Raw genomic sequence first — 26,411 nt, 5'->3', positions numbered from 1 at the left:
TTGTGCAGCTTTTCTTGTAAGATGCTCATTTAATAAATAAACAAACGCAGATTTTACTTATTTTCCTTGCGTTTCTTCTGTTAAACAGATCACTTTCTGCCTCTGTCTTATGGAGGTCAGACACCTGCAACCCATTTCTAGAGCAGAGCTTAACGACCTCCCTGGAGTGGCCTTTGCACAAATTTAGAGAGCGTCTAAACACCTTCGACAGACACAGCTCTCTAAAGGTTCCAAGGGGAAGAGGGAGCAGAACCGATTTTCACTCTTTTGAGCTCTACTTTGTGAACTCAATCCATGATGGCCCAGCCTCCTGGGAGCAAAATACGGCACATGAGGAGTTACTGCTAGTGCCTACACAGGCAAAGGAGCTGCTTGGAAAGGCAGCAACGGAGGGGGAGAAGGGGATCGCAAACGTGCTTGGGACAAAGCAAAAGCAAACCAGCACACCCGCTGCTGTCAGCCAAGGACCCAACTAAAGAGGCTGAGATTTTGCAAAGGGGTAAGGGTACGTGAGGAGTTAATACATGTCCGAGGCTACAAGGAACCAATACGAGCCTAGCACATACCAGGAAAACGTGTTGTTTACTTAAAAAGCCTAGTGCACTGCAGAAGTGCTCAATAGCAGCAGATCTATCGCTCAGTGCTGCCCCCAGCAGCAACCGTATCTAACGGATGGTACATTTTTCAATACTGAAGTTCTTTCAAGTGTGTGTGTGTGTATATATACACACATACATCCACACACATGCATGCTTTTGGAAGGCAGGAGGGGAAAAAAAACAAATCAAACCCAGCAACAACAAAACAAACAAATTTGAGAAATTCAAACTTATTCACAAGGTTTTAAAAAAGGACCAAGACCACTCTTACAGTATAAACAGGCCAATTCATTCATTTTACTGAGGGTTGCATTTATGAATTTCATTCTCGTGAAAAAAGGGAATAAAAGGAAAAAAAATTAAGAAAATAGCTGTTTATAGAAAACAAAACAAAAAAGGGCTCAAACAGAAAATAATCTGTGCTGATGCTTTTGATGAGCAGTCCGATGGCATTAAACACTACCTGTGCAAGCAGGCATGCCTGAAAACCTGTCTTAGTACTGTAGCTTCAGTTCCACATTCCAGGATTTATGTTTTGAAAAAAAGAGCCTAATAGTTTCATACTGTATTTATTTAATAACTAAAATTCACAAATAAAAAGATACTTGCAAAGTCCTTTAGTTGTGTCATCCCCTCCTCCTCCACTCTACTGCTTTCAGACCCATAYGCATAAAAAATGGGCTTGGATTTTTAATTTTAACTGTTATATGATTGGTCGTTGGAGCTGAAGCACCAATGGAGAAGATGCTTTATGGAGAYGAGGGTACACCCCCTTGCCTTCCCACACACATTTTGGAGGAACATAGGAGATGTACCAGTGCCCGGACTCCTCTGCTCCCATTTCCCCCACCCAGAGCATTCCTTTCATTTCATATTTCCTCTGTTAAGTGACTGACTGTAGCCTCTTTTTTTCCCCCTTTCTGTCCTTGCGGGACTGCATACACGTTGGACATTGTTCATTTCTTACTCCGCCAGGCTTTGAGCCAGTGTCAAGTAGGTCCTGTTACAGCTCAGTGCTAGTTGTTTTTTTAATGGGTCTTTTCATTTCAGGTAGGTTTGTGTGTCGTTTCAGAAGGCTTGCTTATTTTCTTCCTTGTTTATATCTGACAAGCTGTTGGATAAGGCTATTCATACTCCAGGAACTGCTTGTGATAGAACAGCAAATATCTGCAAAAAAGCAGAGGTACAGTTTCAGCTTTCTGCTGCACATTGTAGCAGATTAATATTTCTACTAATCGTAGAGAGCAGAACTGYCCGTTTTGTTTTTCTTTTCAGTCTCAAGTGATTCCAGGGAAATGCCAGCTTCCTACAGTAACTATGGAAGAGGAGGAGGGAAGCCAGCTGAAATAGTTATACCAGCAATTCAGGAAATCGAACAGTTGTCTATCATGCAGGCAAAGCATCTTGTTATACAATCTACTTGGAATCTGAACTTTCTGGAAGACTGGGCTATGCTGATGCTCAGGCAGGCAGCACCCATTTAATACTACCATGATACAAAACRCAAGTGAGGTGCCTTAAGAGGTGGCTGTTCCTTCAGAGTCACATAACCAAAACATAGGGCATTTATGATCCCTGCAAACTGTATGCTGTTTACTTGCATCAAAATAAAATGTGGACTGAAATTAGTGTGCCCGAGTCAAACTCGATYCTAATACCTAACGTCTCAACCTGTACTCTACTCTGCTGTTTTAACAGAATGAAGTTCTTCCTATTCTTAATTACTGCATGCACAYCGCTACATAACAGAGCCCAGCCCTCAAGCAGTTACATGTCAGAGGAAACTGGACTGATTTCTACATATTTACACACCACACACTGACAGAGTTACTGTAACACTCACTTAAAATAACTTCAAAGCATTTTTGAGACATCCCAGTTCTCATCCTTCTGTTTCCAGCCCTATGGAGTTTCTCTTATCCAATGAGATCTACTCAGTGTCAGCATCTATCTGGACCAAGGAAAATGGATCAGACACCTAACCATTCTTTAATGAGACAGCTATACAGCAGTTGCGCTGCATATCCTCTCCTTCTTGCCTATGGCAGTTTCTTCCACATATTCCATCCCAGGACCAAAGCTAACCATTTATTATGAATAAAAAGATCTAACTTATTTCTCCTGATGACCTTAGAGTATAAGCATTTTTAGTCAAATCATTTGACATTACAATTCAGCTACTATAGGAGAGGTTTTTGCTGTCAAGTTGAAGTGCAGAAAAGAAAAAAAATGGGTAAACCTATTAAAAATTTTAAACTGAACATCTGTGCCGGTAGCAATTAACAGAAATGTCAGGTATAATTAAAAAAGAAAAAAGAACAAAAATAGGCTTATCTTTCCAGTACCAAGTCCATAGTGGAAAAAAGACCAAATGAAGATTTCTGATGTTAAGTTGCTGTATTCTTAAAACAGACACCAACCCCAATGCTTCTCAAATGAGAAGCACCTACATGTTTTCATTGCAAATTATTGCTTTGCATTCCCAATACTTTACTGTTGCAAGTATCTGAAACCAAAACATCAATCTGAAATCAATTTAAAGCCCTGAGCTATGAGCTCATGCTCTACACCTGGCTCCCATATAGAGCCTTGCCATTCTGTGGTTCATATATTTTCCTAATGGCTTTTCTTCAAATCTTTTGTGCTCAGAGTAACCTAAAAGTTCTACACGTAAGGACAGGATTGTGTTATCAACATMAATACTTGCAAGACCCCTGTTTCTACACTGGATAATCATATCACTTTAGTCGTCTGAGCCCCTTCCATTAGCAAGCAAGAGTTTGGACATGAGCACCAGTTACAGACATTGCAATGCTTCTTTCTTCAAGAAATCCAGGAGCATTAAGCAACATTCTGGAACACTGATATATAGATATCGAAACACAGAAATTAAGTCTTCTGTATGATGAAACACACCTGAAGGTCAGCTTTCCTTCCCCTTTTCAGTTCACAACTTACCCTTCACTGTCTAGTACATCCTTAATGCTAGCCTTGGTGATAATGGCATCATCACACTTGAACCACTGGTCCTTGTGTTGCCGGATGAAGCTGGTATAGTGCCCACTCTCCAAGGTTCCTTGGTGATTAACTACTGCAAACAAGGAATACCTGGTACAGGAAAGAGTTAATGAATGAGTGGATCAAAAAGGCGGGGGAGRGGGGGAAGACATTTTAGACAAGCAGAAGCTCGCGCTCCTAGATATGGATAAATATTGTAAGGATATCTGACCCACCAATAAAACACCAGTTCTTAACATCAGCTAGGAAGAGGACATCCTTGTCCAGAGAAAATGAACCACTTTTTCTATTCCTCTTCTAGCTGTTACTGCAACATTCCAGTCTGATAACAGCTGTCACCTTTATCAATATTAACTACCAAAGAGTTTTCAATATTGATGTATTCCTGAAGAGGACCACTGATTATCCAGTATGACTTTCTATTTCCTTGAATTTTTGATTCACTCTAGAGAATCAGAAAAAAGCTATTTAGAGCGTGGGGAGGCAAAGGAGCTAAGGGTAGATACTCCCAGTGATACGCTGTTGCACTAAGTGTCCTTAATATGGAAAGTTTGTAGCTATTTTGAAAACTGAATATATTCAGCCTCAACTTTCAGCTTTCAGACCTTGTTGCACCTTTGCCTGCTAGGCTGAAAAATCATACATCTCTTCCAAAGAAAGATGCTACTAGACTGATCAAGTTGCTTTAAGTATTAAAAAGCTGAAGTCCTTGACTCTTTTGTTCTAAGGTAGGACTTTATCCCAGTCTTAATTTTACTTGTGGCTSTTCTTCAAATGTACTCCACTCTCTCAATTGCTTCCTTAAAATGGTATCTTCAAACCCGAATATAAACACAGCTGCGTGATGATCAAATAATCTAATTTCACCTGATATCCTCCTATTTATGTTAAAAACTGCAGGGCTCTCTAGACCTAGTGCTGCAACAAGGGCTCTTGTTCGGCTGACTCTCTCTGAGATTGCCCAGAGATTTGCAAGAGTCATCACTTTCCTGGATTGATTCTTTAATCTGGCCAGGATAGACATTGCTCTTTATTCCTAGATGTAGGATTCTAGGATTGCCCCAGCTGTTTACTGGCTTCCAGCTCAGCAAGCAAGCAACCCAGATGTCTCTGCTCTCATTACCTAATCCTCTTCATCATTAACAACTTCTCCAACCTGTGTCGTGCATAAGCTTCAGTGATGCATTTTGTTTTCTTTCAGATCTTTGCTAGCACTATTAAACATCATACATCTAACGAATCAATCCCTGTAGGAGCACACAAAACACCTGCTTGATGTCTTCTTGTACAGCAAATGTACTGAGACCTAGTTAGCTAGTTTTTAAAACCATCTATTGTGTGATTCTAGTTTCTTAATGAGACTTTCAGTGTCAAATGAAATGCCTTGAGGAATTTAAATGCATAACATCAGCACATGTCCGTAACCACCAAACTGTAACCTTATTAAAAAAAAAAGATAAAGTTTGTGTGACCAAATCTACTTCCATGAAACTACGAATACTGGCTTCAACTATTTCTCCTTTAAATTCTTTACCAAGTCTTATGTCAGCCACTCCATTATTCTGACTGAAATCAATGCCTGACCAACAGACCCCAGAATTACTGAGGTCATCCAGTTCTGACTTAAAGTATCACTGTTTGATAAGCTTTCTTTCAATCTTCTGGAACTTCCTTTGCTGTTCCAATAGAAATAGGATTATTTAAAGGAAAACCCATCTCTTTTAATAWGGTAACATCAGCCTTTAGTTCTGTCCATAGACATATTACTGGGGTTAACAGCATCCGGTCAGCCAGTTAGCTGCCACAAAACCATGATATGGTTTGCAAACGTAGCGAAGCTTTATTCTGCAACAGTTCAGACTTACTGCGCTGTCAGATATGATAATGCACTTATCACTGCAGGATATACAGCAGACTGTATTAACTCCTTCTAGAAGCCAACTACCTTTCACAATAGGAGTCACGGAATGTACCACTTACTTATTATCATTGTTTAGACTATCCGTCGGCTGCTGGTATTGCCCGTTCATTCTGCTCTCTTTACTGCAACACACACACACACAAAAATCCAGTCACTTAAAGCAGTGGCTTCCCAAACAGAGTAAATATGTTGTACATGACACACRGCTTGTTTGCTGAATCAACGTCCTAATTCAAAAGCACAATGCTGCTTAGCAGCAGAGAAGGTTTGCTGATTAGGATGCTAAAGATGCTTTATTTGTTCTCACAGCAATGCTACGTAAGAAGCACCATTTCCCCTCCCGGTCAAAAAGAGATCCATTTACATTAAATGTCCTATCCAAAAGCTTAAAAACAGGTTAAGAAAATAATTGTATTTTAAACCTGGAAAAATATCTAATTATATCAATCCCTTATCCTGTGATGGGTCAATCATCCTGGCTCTGACTTGTAAATTCATATTGTGTTTTGACAGCAGCAATAGGATTATGCTGTTGATTTCACAGCCGATGAAATTCAGATTACYGAGCTACGCCTCCTGATTATCCTGTCTATTTTCCATTATGCTTGATACCTTTCATCAGCAGACCCTTTTCTATCCAGGGAGAACTCACCACAGAGGAACAGGAAAGTCTCAAAATCTCCAGAATRTACTGGAATAAATGATATATCTCTAATACAACACAATTTAACGGAGCTTTAGTGCTCTCCCTTCTCTCCTGGCAGAAGCATCTACTTCTCTCCCGGGGAGGGGGGAAAAAAAAAGAACCAACCACACACACGCAAAAAACACTTGAAAGGACTATTAAAATTTTTATCTTCGAATACAGTCCTTGTGTTCAGAGATGCCACGTTTTGGGGCTTTTTGCATTGCTTCAGTTTTAAATTAAGCCTGAAAATTCTTTCATATAGTCTGAATGGAAACAGACTATACATACTTGTTACCTGAGCTCATTTAGTTCTTTTTATAGATGTATTTTTGCATGATTGTTATATCTTTGTAAAAGACTTGGAAAGTGGAAAAAGTCCTCCYGCATTTGATTGAATGTCCATTAGAATACCTATTTAGTGAATGGTGCAAAAAAAGCATGTTTTTCAGGTTAAAATAAGTATTYTAATGGACATTCAATCAAATGCAGGAGGACTTTTTTCACCTTCCAAGACTTTTACAAAGATATAACATTCATGCAAAAATACAAGAGAGATTGAAGATTAAAAAAAGTTTGCACATGCACAGGAAGATATTTTTATAATCTCAAACACATTATATTAGGCATGCTATGCCTAGTCTGCCTGATCATACAGGAAGACTGATGGATGGGCACTCAGCTGACAGGACCAAAGTAGAGATCTCTAAAATTCTGAAGCTGAAGGCATTGTGGATTCAAGTCTACAAGTTTAACATGCAACCAGAAACATAACACGCATTAATAAAACACCTTAAATGTTTAAATGTTCTAACCAAGTCTTTTCTGCCACACAARATTCAATAGCTCATCTAAAAATTAGTTTAGAAAAGATGCGCATTTCACRGGGAAACTTACAGCGAAGTACCATTACATATCCTGTTCTATAACCTTGACTCAAGGACGTTCCATGTTTCATGATGCACATGTATGGAACTGGTAAACAGTTCTGTCCAGGTCTTTGGGGGATTTTGAACTTGGTACACACCTGGAAGCCATGAATGGTGTCATGTCCAACTCCAGTGGAAACGAGACATACGTAGTGATCTTTCGCCTCAGTTTGGCTGAGTGTTCAAACCGCTGGAGACAAAGCGTAAGAATTTTTCTTTTTTTAGAGAAAGGCTAAATTTTCCATCTTTTAATAAAAGTTAGGTACAAATATTTATAAACTTTTAAAAATCTAAAGTACAATAATGTGAAGGCATATTACCAGTCAGGAGCCAGGGACACTACCAAATTTTTTCCAACTAATTAGTTGGATCAGAAGACCCCCAAATAAATGCTAAACATTTCTACTGGGAAAACAAACCACCCAAAATGATACCTTTTGTGGAGGAAAATAAGGTATTGATTAGAATGTTTACCTTGGTATCTTTGCCACAAACCTACTCCCAACTGACCACAAAAAACACATTAAACAGAGATAACACACACAGGCTTTAATTATGCCAGCGCTCATCTCTGCTACAAACTATTCAGATGTATGGTCCCTGCCTCAACAAGCGTGCAAAATTGGTGATAGTGAGTTCTTGCCATGAGATTCCTACACTTGATCCACTCATCCAGTCATCTCAAATGAAAAGYATCAAGACTGCACAGGAATACAAATTCAATTTAAGAGAAAAATGGAAGACAATAATAAAAGGCCTTATCCCTCTTTCTTCTATAGGAACCTGCAGTACCCATCACACTTTCCTCAGCTTGACAATTGAACGTTAAATGGAAGTAGGAACAAATAACAGAAAGAGATGAATGAGCTTCTATTTAAAGCCAGCTTCTCTCCTCATTTCTCAGAAATTCTGCTCTATTTACACTTCAAGTTAATTATTTTCCAATTGTGGTGCCGTAACAATTCCCTAGCAACAGATTCAGACTTCAAAAGCTGAGACTTCTGTAATTCTTATCTTTTGCATTTCTTTTTTCGCTTTAATACATAAAAATAAAATTTGCATTTTGGATGGACAGGACAACACAATCACCTTAGGAGCAGTCATTTATTTTCCAAAATATCTTCAATTACTCTGGATAACACAAACACTGAATTAAGTGTAGTAAAAGGGGTTTAGTACATTTGCACAGCTTTGCCCAAAGATCAGAATCACATAGGCACATCTGTACATCCAACTACTTTGCATAAAAAAAAAAAAAACCACCCACATACCACCCAAAATGCCCCCAAAACCAAAAGCCAACCAGGCAAACAAACCCCCTTGAAACTTTAAGTCAGTCATACAAGAACCAGACATCAAGACCACACCAGACAGCAAAAGAAGAACAAAGAAACCATACTACTATCTATTCCAGTCAGGCTCATATCTTCTGCATATCACATTGCATAATACTTGGTTAATGTTCAAGCTGCAACTGCAGAACTGCTGGTATATGGGAGTGAACATCTAAAGAACTGACTGACCCAAACAGTCTGAAAATGCCTATAAATTACAAAAATTGAAATTCTTTCTACCTGTTACTGACAGCTTTCTCCAGCAGAAAGCAGAATCAGTATTTTCTTACAAACACAGATTTTTCTGTGGCATTCTGTGCTTTCATGTCAAGACCTCTCAATTCATTAACATGCTTCTGTATGGGCCAGATTTTGAAAACAAATTCTAAATTGTTGCTGCATTGGATACACAGTTGCTATGTAATTTAACAATTCCAATCTACAATCATCTCACAAATTCTATCCATGACTTGGTCACTGAGACCAAGACACTATATTTACACAAATTATTAGATTTTCCAGTATGAATGTACTAACCTAGCTTTGCAGACCTTCGGGAAAAAACAGAAAAAGAACTTGCTTCAGCAAAACTCAGCACTTACTTTGTCATGACAAGTATAAGATAAAGGTCTACTTCCAACACTATAGAAGTTACCCCGGTGTTTTACCAAAGCTCAAAGCCTAGCAGTCATACACAAATTAAACTGAAAGAACTCTGGAGCAAAAGGTGGGAGTGATTTTACCTTTCAATATATCATTAYCCCATTAGAAGGAGAAGCAATAAAAAACTTCACTTGTACACAGCATTTAGGTTGCTCTTTTAAGATCTGCTTCCTCTAAGTCATCCTGGTTCTAGACAAAATACTGCTTTTCTTTAAGTGATGCTAGTGTATCATCAATAAGCAGCTTCTTGACACAGTGATCATAGATAACAACCGATGATCACTATCCTCAGCTCTGCCTAGGAATGACAGGACTTCATCATTCGATCCCAGGAGACACGAAGGCTCAAGACCTGGGAGGTTTGCAACAGAAAAGCTCAAGCAGATCAGAGCTGAAGTTATTATGGTGGCTGCTTCTATAAAGTCCTGTGCATAATTTCTCAGAGACCCTCTGTGTCTAGACAGAGAAGGACATCCATCTTCTGCAAAAGCTGCCTACTTTGCCTGACAGTTTTACTCTATATTTAAGCCATAAAAGAATACTGGACTAAACTATCTGAGGACACCAAATATCACATTATTTCCCATCATTGCATCTGATGTAATTTGAATTGGAAATGCTGAAAACCACCCCACAGTAATTTGAGAGAATTAGTTTGAAAGATACAAGAAGTCTTTTCTACTGTAACCCATAACTTCAGCATGCCTTTCCCTTCACCCCAAACACAGAGTTTCTCTGTGGCATCCTTCCTGTGGAAGTGCATGGTAAAAATTCTTACCATGGAGTGCAAGTAAGTGCTATTGGGGACTGGCTTTTATACTGGTTCAGGCACTGTATTAGCCTTCCATTTTGTTTCTGAATTCTGATTTGCTACATTCCCAGAAACATAGAGCAAGGCTACATTACAAATACAATCACAATATCTTAATAGAAAATCTAGCTGAACATGCAGGGTGTTCTTAAAATTAATTTTTTATCATAAAAGATTAGCTTATGAAAATCAGAAGACATGCTGAGGAACTTAGCTCACCCTCTCAAGAGGAATATATGTCCACTGCTCTACCTGCCCTTTGTGAACTTACTTTGAGATGAAAACAGGCCACAATGGGTAACTTCTTCATAGTGAGTTGTTTGGTAGATTCCTGGTAACTATGGCAACCACTACATTTGATTTTGGCACTGCTTCCTAGATGTTCTGGCCTTGTAAACCTGAAAAATATTGAAAAGTAAAGGAACACACAATGTGATTATCTGATCTTCAACACACCTTGAAAACAGTTTTCACTTTTGACTCACTGTCACCACAAGAGATGAGGTTTATGGCTTAAGCAATGTTTTGGAAAACAAAAAACTCCAATATCTATAATAAAGTTAAGTGTTATGGTTCAGATAGCCAAACCAGACATTTATAACTGTTCTATTGGGCACATTGCCCTAAATGCATCAGTGATTGAGATAGGAGTTAAGTGTTTGCTCACATCCTACAAAAGGACAGCTAACTTCTAGATAGATAGCAAATATCTTTTCTTTCCAAAACCAAAAACACTGATATGGAAATCCTGAAACAGACTTCTGCGCTCAGTTGCATGCTAGTCTACAGGATGCTCTTCTAGCTTGTAGCTCTCTAGGAGTTCTGGGGTCAGAACTTGGACATGGAAAATAGCTGTAAACAAAGAGTTATTTTCAAAACCAACAAATCTTCCAAAAACATCAAAGTATTGACAAGCAGAAAAATTCTTCTTCAAAATTCAGCTTTTAAAAACTACCTGTTTTCACAGACTGAACCGCTTGAGAGGGCTATAGGAAAGAGAACATTACAGAACAGGAAACCCCTCATGGAGAATATACTATGCACCTGTTCTCACAACACACTAAAGCAAAATCCACCCCCTTCACATTTGGTGAATCTTTCAGCACATAAAAGGATAGGAGGACAGACTGTTAGTTTCTTTTTCAAGTTTAGACTTCTACAGGGCAAATATGCATTAAGTTATCACCCCAGAGGTTGCTTTACGGTTAGAATTTTTGAGATAAATTACTTGAAATAACACTGAACAATTCACTTTAATGCGCATGCCAAGCACGTGAGGACAACATGGTATCAACTCTTATCACTAATCCTACTCTGTCTCATTCTGCTTAAGACCAATGCAGCTTCCAGATTAAATGGTTACCACAGCCTTCTGGACAACTCTTCCCAAGAAATGTTCATCTCATTAACAATTCCTTTCCTCAGTTCAAGCACCATCATTCACTGCTTTTCTTCCTATGTCTTTAAAAAGGCTTACATCTTTCTTCTTGCCATATTCTTGCTCAAATCTTCCCTTTTCAAGCCAGCTTCAAGTTGTATTATCACAGTGTGGATGACAAGAAATTATACACCTTCTGTGTCTGAATCCGATATTCCACTTGTCTGCTAATTTCTGGTTGCCAAACTAAAAGCAACTCTATCCTCTTTATCTAATAGAGTTCCACTTTACTCCCAAATTGAGAGTCTTTAAGGGTATTTTTGAACCTAGACGGTTCTACTTCCCTGTCATCTTTACAATTCTACCTATCGCCATTTGGAAGAAAATTTGTCTTGTTTTGCCTCTGTTGAAATCTCCATTCTGGCCTTAGCTATTTCTCATTTGTATTAATTCCCTTGTTCTCTTAAAATTCATAATCTTACAAGTAACAAGAACTTTAGAAATCACATGCTATTAATTTTTATTTCAAGGGGATTGGGTTTGCCCCAGGCTATAGGTAACCTCCTCTTCAGACAAATACCTGTCTACCCGCATTTGCCTTGAGAGAATGACTTTCAGATCCTCTAAAAGTTTTGAATTAACTATATATGAATGTGTGACTATTTCCAATTACCTTGTTTCCAAGCTGCTTAAGTCTTCTGCTCAGAATTATCTTATCATTTGGAAAACCGTATGGCTTAAATTCTTTCTGCCATCTTTGCAAATTAGCTGGCAGCAGCTTGCCTATGCTTGTGCTTAGAGTAGAATCAGATTCACCCTTGGTATTGTATCATAATTTAGACAAATATTAAATGCATTGCAAACTCTTTTTGTGTCTTTTGCTTTAGCTCCCAACACCAACCAAGAACAAGGAGACTGAGACAACAACGTTAGTGGTTTAACTATGTACACTCATGTTACCTGGCAGCAGAAAACAAAATTTATTTTCCATTTATATCACATTATAACCATTTTTGATAGCTTATTAGGCCCAACGTTTTTTCTGAACCTTCTTTGCTTTTTCAYTTTGTTTTATGCAAAAATCTAAAAAAAAATGTATAAAAATAATCTAAGAATAATACCATGATCAAACAATCACTTAGTTTTCACCTGTGGAGAACAGAACGAAGCCAGATTCTTTTAAACCCTGCTAAAATTTTAGTTGTCTCCTTTCATACCTTCGCAAGCAGTCTGTGAGAGTGGTGGTGCCTGATACATGGCTTTCCCCATTTACGACACTGCCATCACTCCCTGGACTCAGTGGCCAGAACGGGGTGGAGGAGCCTGGCAAATCCAAACTGATATCCCAAAATGGGTCTATCGTTGTGGAAACACCACTATGAAAAAGAATAGTTTAATACACATTAAAACAACAACAACAAAATCTCTCTCACTTTAAGGTGCATATCAGATATCTAAGAACTATAGGATCTACATCACCCCTATAAGATGCTCAGATATGACAAAAAAATACAGTTGCACCGAAGTTTTTCCATGTCTGATTAGTCTTCTGAGTACTCAAAAGTCACGTTTTAGAAAATGTATTTTATATATTGAATACAAAAAATATACATTTCCCACTTCCTGGAGCCCAGTGACTCAGAATGAACCAGCTGGGTTACTCAGGGATGGAGGTTCTGGTCATGCTGCTGACCAGCATACACAACCTAGCATCTATTATAACAGCTACATGCAATCCAGCTAGTTTAGGAGTGTGGTTTTCAGCTTAAGACCTGGAACATCATGCCTCAACGTTCTTAGACAAAAAGGGAGCTAAATACTTTTGCTATACGGTAGTGCACTGAATTAAGCTTTGCAGTTCACATTAGAATCTCCTACGGTATTTGGAATTTGAGAAGCCAGAGAATAAGTGCATCAAGAAGTACTTTATGTTCTCGATCAGGTTTCTCTGTGAGACAGCTGAAGACAAGCCAAATGAGACTACAGAGGAAAGCTTCTCTAAACTTTATCCTCTATTGATTTGAATCTTCACTTCCAGCATTTAGATTTTTAAGGGAATCTTAAAAACCTGTGATCTAAGCCCCTAGCTCAGCAGCATTTTAATTTTGTACTGTTTATGCCCGCTTTTTGAATTCTCTTCTCCTTGACTAGGAGATCTGAAAAAGCCCACAATGTCCCACCCTTTTGTTCAGAATAATTTGTGCAAAACTTGGGAATTCTCAAATTAAAACTTTTTGCTGAAGYTGCTTGAATGCTGATACTGTATCATAACACATCAAGCTTTTTACTATAATTTTAAAACTCTAGTTCTACCAGGCAAGTAACAGAATTTCATACATTTTCATAACAGTAAGTTTTCTGAAAACCTTTCCAGGAAATTGAGAATATAAGCAGATTTAAAGAGGAGTACAACAGTTCATCTGCAGGACAGTGTAGATAATTATAAGGAATGCAAGAGCATAACAAAAACCAAGAACTCCAACTTCTGAACTGTGGCTACACCTAATGTCTTGAATGCTTCAGTGTACAGAATTAAATGACAAATATGATTTTTCTTACTCTAGTAAAACATTTATCTGCTGGTACCTGATATTTGGTAATATCAGCCTCTTGGAAACCTCTCCTAATGATACTCATAACTGAAGGAAAATAGTAATACAGCTGCATATCAAAATTTACTGCAAATCTAGTGGCAGCTACATACCGTTTCAAAACTAAAGAAAACTTGGAAGTTATATTTCAGAGGCTAGTAAAAAAGTTAGCATTCATAAGCCTGCAGTACTTTCCAAGTAGCTTTTATGGTATGTCTTCATATATGATAATTACCTAGCAATTGACTGCATTTAGTTGATGCTGTATTTAAACAGTATTTGTCTCACTGCAATCTYGCTAATATTGTACTGATCTTCAAGAAAGAAACACGGTATATCACTGCACTAGAGGGGCTTATAGCGTCAAATCAGAGCATAAAACTAGGGAAAAAAAGTATACATATATTACTTACTGGCAGACTTGACAAGTAACATCAGACTGCAGTCCGCCTGTGAAGATTTGGTCTATGATGCAGTTACAGTGGTTGGGGTTGTTGGCCTTCTTCCCGTTATCATCACCTGGAGGAAGGCAAACAGACTCAGTAGTCAAAAATCCTAGTGAACAGTAGTTTGTTTTGTACTGTGTTTCCAGTAACTCTTTATAACACACAGTCATAGTTCAAGTTCACAAAAACAATACGGAACCCTGGAARTGTTCTGCTATAAAGAAAAAGGAAATGAGAAAAGAAAACTTCTAGCTAAATATAAAAGTTAGTCAGAAGGCRTCCAAACCCAGTTTATTACTGCAGTGGGGGTGAAGTTTTAAGCCGTATCAGCTKCCAGCCAAACCTTTTGTCAGGGGATAGCCTGTCTCCCTTTACAGAGATTTGCTTTGCACTATCCGATATAAAAATTGGTTCTTAAGACAAAGGAATTGCCAAGGTGGTCAATGAAAATGACTGTTTAAACTTCATTAAGAGGGCCATCGAGCAATACTTGCATCTAAACAAGCAGCCAGCACTTTACCACAGAAGCACTAATTTCCACTTAGGCAAAGTATTCTTAGTTCATTATTTTCCTAAATGAACACAGAGGAGTTAGATCAGCAAACCCTACTTTTTAATTCCATTATAGTCAATACTGGATGGTGGAATAAGGGGAGGAGTTTTATTAGGACTCCAGTAACCTTCASCCTATTGTCTGCATCCTATTCTTTCAAACATAAACATTTACTTTCTTTTCAAGTTTGCACCACTAAGAAAATGAAAGATGCCCTTATCTGGAGCGGGAAGGTAAGTGCTGCGCCTTCTTCCAGCTTCTTCATAGAGACACTGCCGCCTCCTAACTTCCTAAGGGGCACAATGAACGCATAACTATCTTTTAAGCATYATAAATTGTTGTTGCGGGTCTCAGGAGCACAGCAATTCATTTCTATGATTTGAGAGCAGAGATTAGGCRATTTCAGCTTTCCTAGATTAACCAGAGCATTAAACAAACAACCAACAATTTCTCTGCACAATTCCTTGAAGCACGTTCCTTCCATTCTCTGTASGTAAAACAGGAGTGATAATTCTTTCCCCTGATTTTCGAGACTGTTATACTTGCTTCCATATGTAGGGTTGATGCAATTAGTTTTGCTTTGTAACAGAGATGCATGCACAAACTATTTCACAGCAGCTATTAGTCTGAAAAGTAAATTTCAAGATCTCTTCCAATATCCTGTAACAGAAACTGCTAAGATAGCATTAGGTTTTGCCATGTTTCCCAATATTTTTAGCTTAACCAGGAATATTTCAGTTTCAAAAGAAAAATAATGAATTTTAAGTCAAGTGTGCCAGAAACCCCATTTAAACAAATTACAGGCATAGGATAAAGCTTTTCTCATGTGTAAGATACTCTTGTTGGMCTCTTCTTGCAGCATGGATAAGAATGAAATGAAGTGTTGATAGATGCTATATAGCTAACAAAGTTTCCAACTGATATTAAATRCAGGAAAAACAGATATAGATGATACCTACTAAGCCACAATGGTTCAATTCAGTCATTTATATTCTACGTGGCTCAGAAGAGCGCTCACTCAACTGCTTGCTTTAAAGAAAAGCATATGGATTCCTTAATATGGCTCTTGAGCAAAATGCTACAAAGTTAAATTTCAAATGTAAGAGCTTCAGTTTCTACCAACTGGAGAAGTTATCAGACCCAATCTTATACAATTTTTGGTCACAATTTCAGTTAAATCTTACTGAACTTAAGACTTTCAGAAGGTCTAAATTATGCTAATCTAATGAATTAGGTGTACAGTACAAAGACTGTAAAACATATTCTTCACCTTTATCACTTACAGATCACTTACAGATTACTTAAAGATCACTTACAAGATACACTTACAAACGAGGATTTTCAGAAAACAATTTAAAGATATTTAATTCTTATTTTTAAGAATTAAGAATCCACTTTTCCCATTTAAAAAAAAAAAAAAAAACTGCATGCAACAGCTACATCCCAGTACTCTCACCATTTCAAATTGATTATCTCCCTCTATTTTGTTTTGAGGGGGCAGAAGCAGAGAAGTAGCCTCTAGAGATTTGCCCTGGTCCACAGGTAACATCCCTGTTGGATACCTTTAATAGACAGCCATTTCCACCTACAGGAGAGAAAGAATACTCCCTTTCCAATTATACAAATCAATTAGAATCACTAGTGAGAGTGTCTCAAAAGAATATCCTTCAAGCTTGTTCACAGCAAAACAGAACGACATTACCCACTCAACATTATTTCCCATCACATTTGATTGGAGACGAGAGGAAAAAAAAAGAAAGAAAAAGGTAAGATTACCACCTACTCGCACTTGTCAATATGTAACAGATGCTGACAGGAGATATATTATGCTGCTGAGAACTAGAAGCTGCTAGATTGTAGTCCTTCAACATTTCTGCTCTATGAAGTAGGTTTTACTTTCAGAGATTTTCTTTCTAAGCTGGTCATAATTTGTAGTAAGGCAATCAGTAGCTCCTTGCAAGAGATCAGTCAGCACAAGACTGAACAAAATTTGAAAATACACTGATATAGACATTAGCCTGATTATACGGATGGCACAAAACTGAGTTTAAAATTCTGAATTCAAATTAAATGCAACTGAAATAATAATAAAAAAAAAGCTAGAGAAATGAGAGAAATGACTACTGTGCCTAAGCAATAACTAAGCATTTTAATTTGTCCTTGTATACGAATACTTGATACACTGCTAAAGCTAAATCATCATCAACTATTGCACTGACAGCTACAGATTTTATTTCAAAACCAAAAGCAATGTTAAAAAACAAAAAAAAAAATGTTTTGTCCCACCTTCATTCTTTATTTTAGACAAAAAAAAAAAAAAAAAAAAAAAACCTGAAAGGTGAGAACATCACTAAACAAGTTGTTTTTTTATAATGTTTTCTAGCATAAATATTTTTGATAGTCAATCACGAACAAAGCTAGTAAAGCATTAAAGGGAATATTTATCAAAACAAGACAAAAATGTTGACTTATCTTCTTTTGTGTTTGTTATGCTTTATAGTCAAGAAATGTACATGGAAATTTGTATGTATCATAGCAGATAAACGTTTTGCAAACATGTGCTTTACCAGTTCATAAGAATATCATGCAGAATTCAGAGCAGGGTAATGTTTTACTCCTGAACCTCAGCACAGCATTCTTTTCCTGTCATGATACCTAGTGCAGGACTTCAGGTTTGCTTTGTAGCACTCCTTGTTAAAGAGGAGTGCAAACTGATCCCGGAAAATGAGATAAAAGAATAATTATTGGCTTTAAACTATCATCTTTTTTGTTTAATAATTGAATAACACTGGTTGAATAAAATCTGGGACCAAAATATAGCATTAGCTCATCTAACTTGCTTTTTGACTCCTTGTGTACAAATGTATACCTCTTGTCCTCTGCCCCTTGACTGTGGTTGCTTTCGCATTAAAAAAAAAAAAAAAAAAAAAGTCTAAATACTGGGCTAAATACTAACTTTTGAATAGCAGTCTTGCTCCATATAAGAAAAGAAGATTCTGGTGTAAGTTCCTCCAAATTCTAATATGCCCAAAATGCATCCTTACTAGAAATGTAAACTGTAAATGACGAAAGAAATGTAAAATGGCATGAACGCCACCTGCCCTGGGAGTTTGTAGAATATTTACATTCCTTTAACAAATTAAAASCCCTGGACCTCCTGAAGTATCTCATAGAGTGGAGTATTCCTTTATACATGTTCTTCAGCAGAACAGTCTCAGAATATATGCAGGTGAAGAGCAGATCAATGCCTGGTCATTTTCTGCATCTTCTATAATCCACAAACATTCAGAGCTTGAAAAATCAAAGCTGTCATGCATATGCATTTAGAGATCAAAACTAGATCGTCAATACATGTCAAAGTCCAGGTGAATGCTTAGACCTAGATACAAGAAAAGGTGGCTATTACCTAAACAGCAAGCCTGTTCAGCAGTACTCTCAGTGAAAAGGCCAAAATGTGAACCAGTTAGGTCTGAACCTTGTTTTGAACCTTTGCGAGGAAGGAGGAAAACAAATGCCAAAATACAATGACACTGCAGAAATCAAACCAGCAAGAGAGACCAGAATAGCACAAAATGAAAGTACAACTTAATGTCACTTATAAGAACGTTTTTTAAAACTGAAGAAAGAAGTAATGCTGAAAAAAGAGAATTMGGATTCAAGGTAGTTTCTTGCTTTTTTCTTAGAGTCTATTTTTAAGGACAGGCCTTGTGCACACTTTGGTGAAGGGTAGAAAAGAAGAGTAATTAATAGCTTAGCATACTTCCAGCTAATCCATCTTTCTCCAGCTGTTGGAATTCAAAATTGCAATGCACTGGCATAACAGATTAGATTCCTTTTATTCAGAAATACTTTATATAACTCCAGCAGAATAAAGGATCCCTATAAGTGTCCAGAATATGCTCTGCACAGATGCCACTGCTCAACATGAAAGTGCTAGCACAGGAAGAGCTATTACCCCTCAGACATGGTTTACATGGGTGATCGTACAGGTATCTTGTGCTTCTAAGCACAAGCTCATTGTAGCTTACAGGCACCTCTAAAACAGACTATACATTCAACCAGCATGAGAGAGGCTCCTATTAGCCTTAGGGAGTGTGAGTACCTCTACCTGTCTGTTGGACAAGGATAACACGAGGTTTATCACCTTCTGCAATTTTATGGTCTAATGCTAAAGGATCTGTCAATCACTGCCTTACAATGACCATCTTATTTCTGGATCTCTACAAAGCTGCCATTGGAAATAGTCCTGTGTAAGTGATAGGACAAAACTGCCCTGGAAGTCTTAAAGCTATAGTCTTAAAGCTATCTAACCAACCCTAAAAATCCCCTCACCCACTTCCCCCTTGAAATGGAGAAATAGCAAAGGCGAAAATTCATCCTTTCTCACCAGGCAGGGACCCAAATACATCCACAGATCAGCACAGCTTCTTTTACAACTATTTAGGCCAGCCCAAATGTGACTCTCAGGGCAGTTAATTTTCTGTTTCGTAGGATGCAGTAGTACAAAATACATCTTTTAATGCACATCAAAAGCATGTATTTTTCCTAATTTAGCCAATGACAGAGATAACGAGAAAATTCACAGCTTTCTCTGACTTGTATTAGGACACTTCCTAGAAAATAAAGTAAATAGAATAGAAAAAGGATACTTTCAACCAAACAAGTAACACTGGACATTTATACAGTTTTTACCCAAAAGGAGCACTTTCATTTAAGGACTGATTCCTGAAGCTTTGGTGATAATTAATAAAGTCCAGAAGCTGGAGCTCTTGGACAAAGAAATTTTCCCATGGCTGTATATTTTAGTCATCATATTTTGATGGTAAAACATGTTCAGGATAGAACTGGAAGCTTTCAAAGCTCTTAATTCAGTAAACTGAATATTTAATATTGACAGAGAAGGCAATACTTGCTTCAAGACACTATTAGCAATAATATTTTTACATATATATACACACACTTCACATGTGTTTACTATGTATACGAATGGGAGAAATTTCTCATTACAAAGCTAAATAACTTGTTCATTCCCAAAGTGGTTTATCTTGACCATCCTTGAAATTCTGGTTTATATGAACCGGTTTGGTTCCCACACAACTGCTCAACTGCTGCTTTTAAAATTACCTTGATGTGGCATAGCTTGCTTACTGCACTTCAATCAAACTCTCTATAGAGCTTTGAAAACCTAGGTTCACAGATATTAAGGATCTAGCATTGACATCTTTCCTCCCACTAGTAGTACTGCGATAGTTTAGTTACATCCATGCCAGTAGCTCAAACCTTTAGATATTCATTATGCGTAACTGAATTTCAGTCCTTGTACTGAACGTAAATGGTACCTTAGCTGCAATCCCAGAAAACTCCTAACTAAAGATGCAAATGTCCCTAATTTGAGCTGTCTGGAACTTGTTATAAATTCAAAAGTCAACGTTTTGAACATACTTGCGATATTCATCCAGTTGTAAAAGAACTTCCCCTCTTTCCAACAAATGATGTTCAACATGCAACTTTTGTACAGTTTTAAGACAGACTGGTTTCAGTTTTGTTTCGGTCAGAGAGCCCAAACAGATCCAAAGCATAGAAACAGTTGAGCAAGTTTGAGTCTGCTAGTAATTCCAGACAGTATATCAGATAAACATTTCATTTAAAGCCAAGCTACATTTAAAAGGGTTTTTTAGATTCCTTATTGGTTTAAAAAAAGTGCCGATTCTTTTATCTATTGTTGGAAGGTTTTCTTTAAACTTCTGAGGAGAAGCTATTCCTCGTTCACAGACTGATCTCTAAAAGTACAGAGGAAATATGAACATCATCTCATATCAGAAGATGAAAAAGATTCAAGATCTGTTAGAGCAATGGTTCAGAAACTTTACAGGAACCCCCAAAATTATTTCTGTTTGCAGACTGCTTATTCAGGGTTAACAAAACGTAAAAGATGAGTATTTGGATAGCTTGTATTTCTTATAATGCTTCAAGACTTGTTTCATGAAATTTATTGAGTCTCTGTAAGTGATTGTCAAACGACAGATATTAAAAGTTATAAAAGAACTGCTGTACATACTCCTCTCCTTTGAATTACTCTTTTTGGAGGAGAACTATTATGAATCTGAACAAACACATCTGTTACTGTGTAAGGCTGCCTCAAAGATAAAAGCAAGGCTTTAGAATGTTTCAAAGAAGCAGTAACATCCTTCCCATTGATAGTCCTCTTCCAGTAAGCCACAAAACTAACATTTAACTGCTTCTTCCAAGAGCATTGGAGGAAATTTGAGTGTTGTAAAGCTTATTTTTAGTGACTAAGGCTTCTTTTTCTTTTTCTTCTGGCTTAATATCAATCCTACCATTTTTCCTTGCAAGTCTAAATAAGTGAATAAAGCTAGATCAAGCATTGGCAAATCATGAAGTTTTCATTTCATGTTTAGTTGTTATGTAACATTAAATACATAATTCCATGTGATATTATAAAAGATATTTATTTAAGCCTTAGATATTTCATCTTTAAAAGCAAGGCATTGAATAATTTTACTGTATTGTACAATTATGTCCCTTTATATACAAACTTATGAAACAAGGTATCAAAAACACAGAGCTTTTTCTCTTATTCACAGTTCTGTAACCTGTTGCACATTGTAAATACAGTTGAATAATTTTTAAGCAGGACAACTGTAGCATGCCCTATACAGCATTTGAGCCAGCCCTTTGTTGACCCAATGGGTAAGAGTTCCAAACACTTCAATTATAAGTAGAATTAGAAAGAAAATTTAAAAGAACAGACATTGACTCACAACCAGTAAGAGAAGGACATGCTGGTGATTCAAACCAATACTAGGCCTGCCTGCTCCTAATTTTAAGTAATTTGACAGTAATGGGGAAAAGCTTCCCCCCCCTCCGATCTTTAAATCTAAAAATCTAAGATTTAGAAAGGAATTTGCTGAGACTGCTGTACAGGAAGATACTGCATTTTATTTAAGAAGAGATTGCTCTACCTCTTTTTGATCCAATATTCCTTGTTGATTGAAGAGTCAGGACAAGCCTTACCTTTGCAGTGTCTGTGTAGCACATCTAATGCAGCAATGAGGAACTCGTGTGCATCTTGTTGCTCGTACCCTGCTAAATGCCGTGCATGAGTCCATACCAGGTGCAATAACCTATATGGAATGTGAGGAGATCGGTGCCCAGAGTAAAACTGCTCAAAGCAAAGAAAAGGACATGACTGTTAACAAGTTACACAGCCTCAGCACATTCAATTATTAAAAACTTAATGAGTGCAATTAGTCAAATAAATTTAAACCATTTAACTCTGATGGCCTTAATAATGAAATACATAGATAGCTTTTTATCACAGTCTACTAAAGAAGTCATCTCAGAACTGATTATTTCTCATTTTTTCCATTGAAATGTCTTCATTTTGTGATGGATTAGCCTAAACAATGAGCAACAAACAATACTCRGAACTCCCTTATTGATACCACAGCCTTTTATTAAAATAGTCTAAAACCACCACATTCGCAAGAAATAAGCAAYACCATTCAGAGATCATGGATCTCTGCAAACTGGGACAAACACTGACTGTGAGAACATTAGAGAGCAGCTGTCAYGCAGCCCCAGCACAAAGACAGAGTAACTTTCTGCAGCCAGCGGCTGCACTGCCCTGTCTATATGAAAATATCAGTGAGCAGGACAGCAGTCACACACCAGTGCTGGCCATTCACTGTAGAACAAGACAGCCCCCATGGAGGTCTACAGCCATGTAACCAAGGCAGCACAAGGCTTCAGAGATGAAAGTTTGCTCAGCACAGCTGTTTGCAGAGCTGTAGACATCACTTCATTCATTTTCTCCTCCCAGCATGAGCTGTCTGTGACCACCCCTGCTGGTGTTACAGCTCCAGGGTTCTGGTCCTGGACTAGCTCCTGCATCTGCTTCTTCATCTATTTCAGTCCAAATCCAAGGGGCTGGCTATGTCAGTGACTGGCACTGCCCCAAGTTGATTTTGCCTGAAGCRGTTTAGGCAGGGCACAAATTATTCAGTCAGTAAAACTGTGATATSAAAGACCACTAGTAAGTGATGACAAACAGCTGGCAGAGGTAAGGTCTTCTGTCAGCACAGAGCAGAGGATGGGCACCTGCCTACGGAAATTTTTCCTTTCTATTTTTTCATTTAAAAAAAAAAAACCTCAGCCAAGTCTCACTTGAGAAAACTGGTAAAGGYCTCTACTTCCCTGAGCTGAAGGTTAACCCCTTCCTTTCCCCTCTACATTTCCATCCAAAGACTACTGCTGCAACTTTTATGCTCCCACCTTCTCCCTCAAATCTGTCTCCTCTGCTGCCAACTCTGGCACCCCTGCTCTGAAAGTGAAGCTTGTAGCTGCTTCTTGAGCAAGCTGATTTCTATATCTACTCAAAAATTCCTGCACCATGCTACTGGCTCCAGCAGCAATGCAGAGACATGCCCCTGCAGGGTGCCACAGCCCAGGCTTCAGGCTGCACCTGAATTAGGAATTGCAAGGCTGCAGCCTACTAAGAATAGACCAACTGCAGTGGCAAATTTCTCCATGGTAATATACAAACACATATCARTCAAACTGGGACTTCATTGAGTTTTTTTTTTTTAATTAAAGGGGTAACATTTCATTTCCAACAAGTGAAAATTTATGAAGCATTTTTGCCTTCTCCAACCTTTCAAAACAGTAACTGCCAGTAAAGAGCGCCTGCAACACCATGATTAGGTTGCCAAGACCCTACCAGACTGATGGCAGTTAATTTTCAGTCATTCTTCCCAAACATACAAGATAGTAGGCAGCAAATACACAGAACAAAAATAAAGTAAAATAATAAAACAATATATAATTTCCCACTGCTGTGGAAAAAGTGGACTTCCCTTCCAACCCTCAACTTTCTGCCCAGTCTCTGAGCATTTTAGACCAGTGCAAACACAGGTACTGTGCTTTTTTTTTTTTTTTTTTTTTTTTTTTTTTAAAAGTCTTTTGACAGGTAGGCAAGTACAACCTTCTCATCTAATCCTCACATCTGAAGAGATTTCTACATTTTTTTTTTTTTTTTTTAAAAGTCTTTTGACAGGTAGGCAAGTACAACCTTCTCATCTAATCCTCACATCTGAAGAGATTTCTACAGAGTTTTAGTACATTTCCTAGAGAAGATATTTCTTTGTTACAAGCTGTTTTTTTTCCAAACAAGAAAATATACCTCTGCAGCCAAATAACGCAAAATGCTTCTATAAATAAAAAGTTCTACAGCTAACTCCGATGCCAACAAGAATGACACCAAGGGACTGGAGCAGCGGTATTGTAATTGAAATCTGCTGACGCAGCTGCTGCTCAACATAATTCAGGGAACTGCAGCAATAAAACTCGTCTGTTCTGTCACTCCTTACAATTAGTCCCAGAGCTCTTTGGTCATTTTAACCAACAGCACTCTCTGTAATTACTCCACTGCAGACACCAGACCTGCCAGCAGATTTTACATTCTCTAGTGCTTCATTAGGATTAGAAGAATCTAACAAGGAGCGTTGTCAAATTACTGGCTGTTCTCATACAGAAACTGGAAAGACACCTAAGTAAGAGGGCTGTTAAATAGACGGGGAAGAAGCAGCTTCACAATCCCAGTATATCAGAAACAAAATGAAAGTCATTTGCAATGACAGTATTTTAACTGGAATATATAAAACTATCTACCTCATCTCTGTCATTTCCTTGCTGCTGGAAAGGTAAACCTAACAACTGTTTCAATCCACAAAAATCTGAGAAAAATCAAAAGGAAAAAAGTCCCTTTGAAGACTGATTCTATCACTATTATAGAAAATTTTTCTTTCAAGTGTGTAAATAGAAATAACTGTCTGCAGGTCATCTTTAAAATACTTCAATGGCACAATCCTTACAAACAGAATTTAACAGAATTTTTGTTTAAAATTCTTTTCAGCAGTACTAATTGGTTACTTTGAGTATTTGGATAGAAGTAGTTCATGCAATTAGAAAGTGCTTAGTAAAACACTACTTAATTGCTGTTGCAGGGGGGAAAAAAAGAAAAAACAAGATCCATGCTTACACATAATCCAAATTAAAGACTTGCTTTTGGATTCTTACAGAAACAATCTATAAGGCAGGTAGGAGATTCTTGCCTTTGTATTTTACACTGTTGTTACCAAAAAAATAAAGATTACAGTCAGGTGAGGGAAAAAAAAAATAGAAAAAAGGGATTTGTACTTCTTTCTCCTCCTCCTGCCAAAAATATATGTAAGGGAAGTTTCCCAATTTTGTGAACAAAGAGATATATTTACCCTATATTGCATACATATCAACTTAACATTTCCTGGGCTTTGTAGGAAAGAATTTATAGGCATAAATTCTGTCCTAGGCTACAATCCAACTTCAAAAGATAAAATGTATTCTTAGAAATTGGTTTCCAATTAAGACTTCAAAACATAGAGAAAATTTACAGTGAATGAAGGGGGTGGAGAATATGTGCATCTTTCRAGATAAAATAACATCTACTAGAGGATTCCTAACGAAGAGCAACATTTCAAGAAACTAGGATAAGTCTGACATGCTTCAATGCTGTATGTTCCATCCCTATTTTAGAGAAAAGGGTTTACTAAACAGGCAGAAACTCTATTTTCCATTACAGTCGGCAAGATCTTAAAATTCCATCATGCAAATCTACACAGATGATTCACTTGAGTACATGGTATCAAACTTCTTTAACTTGCATGAAGTTCCCTGATTTTATTAAACGCAAGCCAAACCTGAAAAGTAGAGTACGATACACCTAGTAAAGTCTCAGCCTATGTAAAGGGCCTTAAACTCCTTTTCCTTCTAGACAACTTTGTTTGAACATTTTATATACAGGTCATTTCAACAGGTACCATCTTAAGACATCAAAGCCATAAATGACCTTATTCTCCTTCCTTTTTGTCCTTACTTCTCAACTCGCTATGTAGTTGTACTGTACACTCCAAAGGCTCATGARGGTGAGTAATGACGGGAATGAAGGCGGCTCTGTTCTTCACATTTCTGAGTGGATGCACTGCATTCTCCTATTTTCCCAGGTATTCTTACTATTTCAGTCAAGGAGTGCACTGAGATACAGGTCTGCTAACTGAATACAGGTCCTACCCTACTGAACGGTCATTTCGTAAAGTATTTAGATAAACCTTAGGGTATGGATCATCTTGGAATAAATTCTCATYGGCAAAGCCAAAGTAAAATATCAGTAGGTAAAACAGCAGTACATAAACCCCTTCAGCCAAAGGGCTCAGTGAAGAGATTCTGTGTTCTACCTTATCTCCACCCAGTTTCACCACTATTTCCAAATCCTTTTCATTCCTTTTCCTATGCAGTATAATTCATTTCATGATTTGAGAAATAAGTTTAAAGTAGCGTAAATGAGAATGTTAATTGATGCAGTTATATATTTTTAAAACAAACACCAGAGATTCAATGCTTGGCATGTTTGCAAGAAAAGCTACTAG

The 26,411-nt window shown here is 37.6% G+C and overlaps 1 protein-coding gene across 4 annotated transcripts in view; it reads right to left on the bottom strand.

Annotated features, from left to right (window-relative positions):
* Positions 1–1,152: 1,152 nt before the first annotated feature.
* The window catches only part of USP22 (ubiquitin specific peptidase 22), a 71,659-nt gene continuing 46,400 nt past the window's right edge, over positions 1,153–26,411 (bottom strand). For all 4 annotated transcript variants that reach the window (XM_085309380.1, XM_085309382.1, XM_085309381.1 and 1 more), the window contains 8 exons: positions 21,964–22,111; positions 14,343–14,448; positions 12,556–12,714; positions 10,232–10,358; positions 7,251–7,342; positions 5,598–5,660; positions 3,558–3,707; positions 1,153–1,766 (listed from right to left, as the gene is read on the bottom strand). In XM_085309380.1, coding sequence (XP_085165506.1) covers positions 1,724–1,766; positions 3,558–3,707; positions 5,598–5,660; positions 7,251–7,342; positions 10,232–10,358; positions 12,556–12,714; positions 14,343–14,448; positions 21,964–22,111 — 888 coding nt within the window. In that variant the 3' untranslated portion in view covers positions 1,153–1,723. The remainder of the gene's footprint in view (positions 1,767–3,557; positions 3,708–5,597; positions 5,661–7,250; positions 7,343–10,231; positions 10,359–12,555; positions 12,715–14,342; positions 14,449–21,963; positions 22,112–26,411) is intronic.

The sequence above is a fragment of the Rhea americana genome, unplaced genomic scaffold, assembly GCF_003343005.1.
Source record: "Rhea americana isolate MKP2758 unplaced genomic scaffold, rheAme1 scaffold_297, whole genome shotgun sequence".
NCBI lineage: Eukaryota > Metazoa > Chordata > Aves > Rheiformes > Rheidae > Rhea > Rhea americana.
Note: the sequence above shows the minus strand (reverse complement) of the source record. Positions and strands in the feature narration are given on the sequence as shown.